At 38.1% G+C, this 7,778-nt stretch overlaps 1 protein-coding gene across 1 annotated transcript; it reads left to right on the forward strand.

The window, feature by feature from the left end:
* Positions 1 to 601: 601 nt before the first annotated feature.
* LOC104505309 (trafficking protein particle complex subunit 8-like) lies at positions 602 to 7,384 on the forward strand. Its single transcript, XM_010154226.1, has 5 exons — positions 602 to 727; positions 1,400 to 1,447; positions 3,083 to 3,228; positions 4,787 to 4,876; positions 6,751 to 7,384. The coding sequence occupies exons 1-5, from the start codon at positions 602 to 604 to the stop codon at positions 6,983 to 6,985; spliced, it is 645 nt and encodes a 214-aa protein (XP_010152528.1). The 3' UTR covers positions 6,986 to 7,384.
* Positions 7,385 to 7,778: the final 394 nt, after the last annotated feature.

Consider the following 7,778-nt stretch of genomic DNA (forward strand, 5'->3'; position numbering starts at 1 on the left):
GGCTGGTCTATTGCATCTCTCACACAATGCAAAAGATGCTTTGAATGGTATAAAATTTGACATTTCCAACTTCTAGCTTAGTACAGTTACAGGAGAATTGGGGGGGGGGGTGAACCCAACCCAACCAACACCAGTGTGAATGGCTGATACGCAATTTCAGAAGTGTAGTAGGGAAAATGTACAACTTTGAAACAAAGTAGGAAAACATCATGCTGTAAAGGTCCAGGCTTGTTTTGTAACTACTGAGTAAGTGAAGATGGGGAGATTATTCTACTTGGAACAGTAAGCTTGCGTTGAGTTGTAAGTATATTTGTCTTCAGACAAATAGATGGATTTGGGCAGCAAAAATCTTTCTAAGAACAGAATCAACTTTCCTAGCACCAGTTGCACAGTTTGTAGCTCTTGGAAAGTAACTGTGGGAGCAGTGTGGTACTAGTGTGTGTTTCTAGTCAAAACCCCAGAGTTTTTGAGTTTAAAATGCAGCTATAAAATTTAAAACAATAATAAAAAAAACCCCACTTTCCCCCAATCGAGTTCTTTCAAATTCTTCTTGTGCTGAAGGCTTTTCCAGTCAAGCTTATCTGTACCTCTGCCAGTACAGATGGGTGAGACCTTCAGATTACATCTTAACCCTTGCTATGCCCTTCTTGCGTGCAGTACGTGGGGCGTGCTGTCTGCTGGAGCACGTGGCATGTCTGGAGGCTTTGCAGGGAACCCTAACGGGTCAGTAAGTAGACTTTAGGCATCAGAATTTTTCCTTTTTGCTTTTAAAAAGGCAACACTCCATTTGGGCTGGTATTCCAGGAGTTCGGCAACAAAATACCACCTGTTTAATTTTTGGGTTTGTTTCGCTTTCTTTCTGAGTGTAAATAACCAAAGTCTTGAGGCTGGTGCATATCCTTGAAGGGAGGGTGCAGGTGCTCAAATAGATACGGGCATCTTTTTTGTAATGTTGATCCAATTTTTCCAAGCTCCAGAGGAGGGCAGGAATTTAAGGCATCCTTATACTTAGCATTTATTAGCAGTCTGTAGGTAGCTCTCTCTGTATGCACATTTTCTTGGTTACCCTTCAGAAGTGCTTAATTCTCTCCTGAACGGTTAGGCAAGAGAATCATGTACTAAATGTCATGTCTTAGCCTTTGTTCTACATGCACAATTACAAAAAATCTAGACTTTGGGCAGCAGACCTCTTTTCTGAGGCTGGCTGGAATTAAGGTTTAGCTCTGTGATGGTAAATGGTTAATCTTATTGCTTTCCAGTCCTTCAGAGGTGTAATATTAGAGCTAAAGGTTTGAAATACTAACAGCACTCTGCACTTTCATCAGTAAATGTTCCTGCTTCATTTCATGATGTTCTTGTTTATTTGTAGAGATAAACCTTCGTATTTGTCTTTTTGTAGGGTTTTAAAAAAATACTCGGGAATTCTGATTGGGAGGACTTGGAACAGGTAATTGACTCTAGGACAAACTACAGTGTGTAGGATGTTGATAGGTGGTGGAAGAGGGAATTGAGTAAATTGGTTGGACTGTACTTTGAGGGGAAAGATAAATTTAAATGAAACCCTATAGTCTCATCTCTGGTGTGTTCCATGCTGTAGTTTTTCATCAAGTTAGATACCCATAGGGTAGGGTGGAAAGACCAGATCCATTCAACGCTTAAAGCGTATTTCATTGTTACCAGGAAATATCTTTTTTTTTTTTCTTCGCAAATTATTTAAGAAAACTACCCTACTTTGAGGGGAAAGATAAATTTAAATGAAACCCTATAGTCTCATCTCTGGTGTGTTCCATGCTGTAGTTTTTCATCAAGTTAGATACCCATAGGGTAGGGTGGAAAGACCAGATCCATTCAACGCTTAAAGCGTATTTCATTGTTACCAGGAAATATCTTTTTTTTTTTTCTTCGCAAATTATTTAAGAAAACTACCCTACTTTTTGAGACTTCTCAAATTATTTAAGAAAACTACCCTACTTTTTGAGAGGACAGAATTGCAAGCCTGGTAAAACATTTGATGTCTTCCTGGTATTACCAGCAAACAGTGAGTGAGATGTTCATACATACTGCAGAATACCCAGTGTCTGTTATTTTGAGTCAGGTTTTGTTGCCTGTAGTATTTCCCTTTGTTTTAGAAGGTACAGTCCATCGTCCTTAAACGAAAAGTATTAATTTGTTACACTACAGTGTCTTATTGGTGACTTTTGAAAATCATCTTTCACACACTTTTAGTAGTCAGTCACACTTATTGCTGCAAATTCTTTTTTTCTTGTAAAGGTGGACTTTTTGCAGAATAAATTCATACGGGAATACTAAAAGGCAGTCCCTTCCTGAATAAATCCTGCTCGCAAAACAGATTAGATGATGTTGGACAGGGCTACGGTAGTAACGCTGGACTAAATGCAGCCCGATTTGCCTCATTTGGTGTTGCATCTTCCTGTATCATCTAATTTCTTCTGCTTCAGAGAGTGATTCTGCCCACAGGGTTAGGATGAATGCCAAGTAGTGTGTCAGTGTTTGACTTGGCCTTTCAGATGAGGACAAAGGTAACTTCCAGATCTGCAGGAGCTTGCTATACAATTTTTAAGATATTCTGCCATATTAAATCCTTCTGTTGTTTGCATGTTTCTACAAACTTTAGTTTGCTTCACTTTGGATCTTTTGGGAAACTTAAGTATTGGCTTTCCTGTTCTGAACTTCCCAAGGCAGGTGAGGGTTTTTGGTTTTTAGGTAGAGCCCCTGAATAGGGAACTGCTTAAGTGCTATCTCTTTTTCTTAGAAACAGACCAAACCGAAACACTAACAAACCACTGCAACAGTAGCATGCTTCTGTGAAACTTGCAGAGTGTTTTCACAAGCACCTGTGAAATCACTCTCAACAGAAGGTAGCAGATAAATCAGTTCTTCTAGCAGACTTAAATACAAAACACATTGTAAAAAACTGTAAGCTTCATGATGCTGTAGACTTATTACCCTGAAGTTATGGTTCATAATGGAAAATTGTAACTTCTATGACTGGATTTCTGGTATTGTGTTGCACAGTACCTTATGTCAATATTTTAAATGTCATTCTGAATTTATGTTTCAGGAATTACCAGAAATGGTTCTTTTAAAGTTTTTTCGACCAGAAAACACACCAGTACCTGCAAGACCAACACCTGAGCAGCTTTCTAATCTTATCAAGACAAGTCTTCATTATCCAGAGTCTTTCAATCATTCTTTTCATCAGAAAAGGTTTTTGCAATGTTTTCTTTAGAAACCTTTGAAATATTGTTAATTTGACATAAATCCTGTTGAGAAATGCTATGTGGGTTATGACAGAAAAGATGGAAGTCTGGTATCCAAGGGTGAAATCTTGCTCAAATCTCAAGCTCGCTGCTTCAGAACATTATAGGCAAAATGAAAGTTTCACGTAGAGAAACAGGCTGTAATACCACAGTTCACAGTTTTAAAGTTAACTAGCCATGTTATCAACTTACTGCTGCTGTCATGTTTATTTCTGGTGTCATAGTGTGCCTACCTTGAGAAGCTAGACAGAGAAAGTGAGGGGTACTTAGAAGTACCTCCTTTTTGACTTTTGACCTGGAAGTCAAAAGAACTGTTATGTCTGCAGCATCTGAGTTGTGAAGATCAGCTGCACATGGTTCTTTATGTCAGAAGGAAAGGTGGTAACAGTGTAGATCACTAGGGCTTCTCTCCTGGAAGAATATGAGAATTAATCTCTGTCAGAAAGCAGACTGATGGAGTGAATTAGTTGGAGCTGGAAAAATCCATGAGTCTTTGAAAATTAAAATTCTATGAACCAAGCCCTTTGATTAATTTCTAGATATGAAATTAATCGTACTTGAAACACAGAGATGCCTGTTTAGGTTTTACTTGTTTTATCTGAGAACTTTACTGTGTTATACTGGTTTTTTTCTAAAATTTGAGTTGATATGTTAGTTGCCAAGATAAAGGGATTTCTTTCTTTATAAAATCTAACATTTAAATGTTTTATAAGGTGGCACATCTTAATGACAGAAAGCATGCGTTATTCCAGCAACAAGTTAATATTTTCTTTGTTATAGTTGCTAATTGTTCTTTTCTTGTTAGTCAGGTTTAGGAATTTAAACTACTAAGCAATGGCAAAGAATTCCAGTGACACAAATCACTTACTGCATACATAAACCTATTCCAGTTTTAGTTGTTTATGTACCTGCCTGTGAATATCTTGGTGTCTTTCTTGCTGCAGCATTATTTATAAAAACAATCATACTAATTGTGAGCAAGCAGAATATCAACTGTATGGGTTTTATTCAGCGTAAAGGCTTAAATTAACAGCAAAGCTGTGTGTGCCGTCTGCTGTGCTTGGGCAATGCCCTGGCTAAAACTTGAGGCCAGATGCCAGCAATACCTCTGCAGGAGGCAGTGCAGAGAAGTATCTAGGCAAAATGTGCTAACAGCAGTTCAGGGAGTAGCATCCCAGGCCACGTTTATCCCATTCTGAATTGTCTCTTGTCATAACAGTAGACTTCCTGTAAACTAAGGTATTATTTATGCTTGTGTTAGCCTTTCTCAATGGGATGAAGGAAGGTGGTAAACCTCATTTGGCTCAATTGAGCCAATAAATGTCTCAGTAGCTTTTATTGTAACTCACTCTAGTCACTCTAAGTGATTGTATTGCTGTGTACACTGCCAGACTGTTGCATGATAGACAGCTGCATGTTAATTTTATATTACTAAAATTTTCTTTTAACTATTTAAGAGTATTTAAGGCTTTTTTCCTTCACTATGGAACTACTTCTCTTTGCAGCCTCTGCCTGGTACCTGTCACTCTCCTACTTTCAAATTGTTCCCAGGCTGTTGTGGATGTGATGATTGATTTACGACATAAAACAACAAGGTAATGTGTGGATGTTGTTAGTAATATCTGAGAATGCTTTCTAGTTCTGGGGAGTCTTGTAATGTTTTGACTGTATTGAATATTTACAAAAGGACTTTTTCAACAGTGGTGTCTTTGGAAGAATGGAAGGCGATAAAGGCTTCCCACAGTCTGAGAGCCTTCAGTCAGGGCTCAATTTTACTTTGCCTATTGCTAAGGCAGGACCTTGGATTGTGACTCTTGAATAGTTCTGCAGATCTCTTCTTGAAAAGTGGAAATGCTTTTGAACTAGTGCAGTACAAGCTTCAGCAACCTTACTTTATTAAATTTAAGTTGGGTTTTCATTTTTTAAAAAAATACTAAGTAATTTATAGAAAACAACTTTTGAAGTTTAAGCAAGAACTACGTCTGCTATTTGGCTTAGTATAAAATGTTATAGAACCTTAGGTATTTTTAAGAGTTCCCCAAGGTCTATCAGCTGATTCTTATGACTAGCTTTTTGCTTAGAACTGTAGTATTGTATGAAAACATTAGTACCGTGGAGAGAGAATTCAGTACCATGATACACCATTGTTACTTCTGCCCCTTCTGTTAAAACAAGGCAATTTTAACTCGTGTGTAATTCAGGTGACACCCCCCTTCCCCCTGGTAGACATAATGCTGCTTGATCTGCTTATCACAAAATAGACTGTGGGATTCTTGACGAATATTCTTGGGGAGTCATGAAGGATTCTTGGGATCATGAAGACATTGAGGTAGGCTTAAATCACAGGGGGACATTGGCTTCTTACCAGCAGTGTCCATCCAGGCAAGTAAGAAGTTGAAAGCTCAGGGCCTAATACACAGGTCAGAAACAGAGGCAGAAGACTTAAGTCTGGTTTAGTTATCAGTTAAGACTGGGAAGCTCTTCACTGATTTGGTGTTTGTCACAAGCAGCGTATATCCATGTTGACTGTTGCTGTGTGATGTGCACTCTGATTTAACTCGAGCTCATGGGACGGGCCTTAGAGTGCTTTATGTAGGCATTCCTAGAACTGTGACAGTTTGGATGCTGTTACTAAGCATTGTTAGAGTTACAGGCTGATTCTGTAGAAAGCTGGGAGTACACTGGAATTCATAATTATACATATATGTATAATTGTTTTGTTTATAGTGTACGGTATGTTAGGAAGCAAAGAAATGCTTTAAAGATTTGTACTGATCCATCTGTGCCAAGGGGAAGCTGCTGTAAAAAGCATGTTGAGTCAGAGTACATGGGAAAGTGTTTAGTAGGAATTAAGGACCTGGAGTTGAACTGGGCTGATAGGGATCCATGAAGGGTCCTGAGATACTCTGAGATATCCTGGATATTCTGTCTCACTGTGTGTCTTTGTGGGGATGGGTGAGTGTGTGTTTGTGGATGTAGATGTAGTAGGAAAGAGGATGTATAGTCATAACCTGTTTTTTGAAGCTTCATTTAGTGTCTTGGTAAAATGTTAAGGGCAGTTCTGTCTGTACCTGTGATTACAACTGTTATCCTTTGGAAGTCTAGTTTTGTATTGCTGGAAGAACCTTAGGCCCTTAAAGGTAAGTGTGTGAAACAGTGGATTTGGGGAAGGCAGTGACTTAAGAGAAACTACTGTGGGCAAGTAATCAAAAAGACTCAGCAACTTCCAAGACATCAATGACAAAGGACAGTGAGCACTCTCACATCCAAAGACTGCCAGAGTAGTTCCCACTTCCTGAACTTCAAAAATAATCTTTCAGAAAGTCTAGCAAGCCTATCTTTAAGGGGCTGGTGATGGACACACAGGGCATTCTGAAATCTTGGGAAAACTTGAGATTGAGGGACTCATGTGAACTGCTAAATACATGCTTCAAATGTAGAGAAATAACACTGTTACCTTCTTTTTCAGCCCAGAAGCACTAGAAATCCATGGATCTTTTACATGGCTTGGGCAAACACAGTACAAGCTTCAACTTAAAAGCCAGGAGGTCTATAGCTTGCAGCTGAAAGCTTGCTTCGTTCATACAGGTGTCTATAATCTTGGAACCCCCAGAGTATTTGCCAAGCTAGTGGACCAAGTTACTTTGTTTGAAACGAGTCAGCAGAACTCCATGCCTGCACTGATTATTATCAATAATATCTGACCACTTCTTGGGGAAAAAAAAAATCACACTAAAAGACAAAATATTCTTTTCTTATCTTGCTGGTTGACGTTTTACTGCAGTTTTTTTGGAAATAGCACCTCAGACATCTAACTTGTTACTAAAGATTGTGTAGGAAAGAAAATAGCAAAATATTCAGATGACTTGTCAGTTTGTTTCTCAATGCAACGCACGTTGGACTGAAAATATGTTTATCCTTTTATAATGTATTTCTTCTCTGGTAATTAAGATATTGATAACACGAAATACCCTCTAACTCCAAATCTGAACATACTTGTATGTCCTATGCCCTGTCAGAAATGCAGCTTGACTGCTTTTACAACTTCCAGCATGGTGTGTTTAATATTTGTGGCTGTATTAGAATATGGTTCAGGAAGAAACCCTCATTGGCTTGTTCCTGTCTGAAGCCATTAGTCATGATAAATCCCAGCCTTACTGTGAAGTTCAATAAGGCCTCTCGAATCCATTTCTGTATCTCAGTTCTTTAGTTAAAAAAAAAACTTGGTTTGAGTTTTCATGTTTATGGAAACCGGTGACCTCTCAAGGTTTACATACAAGTCCCACATAAGGTGTTAAAAAACATAATTTCTTCAACCAGTTTGAGTATTTTCTCATTCATCTCAACACAGAATGCACTATTTCACAATGAGAAGATTGTCATTGAGATTGTCACTTACTTTATTATGTAACTATAACAATTGATATGTTTTAAAAAAAAATCTACTCAAGATTTTCAAGAAATGTATTATATTTATAACAAATGTACTGTAAATAG

The sequence above is a fragment of the Eurypyga helias genome, unplaced genomic scaffold (assembly GCF_000690775.1).
Source record: "Eurypyga helias isolate BGI_N326 unplaced genomic scaffold, ASM69077v1 scaffold42996, whole genome shotgun sequence".
NCBI classification, from domain to species: Eukaryota; Metazoa; Chordata; class Aves; order Eurypygiformes; family Eurypygidae; genus Eurypyga; species Eurypyga helias.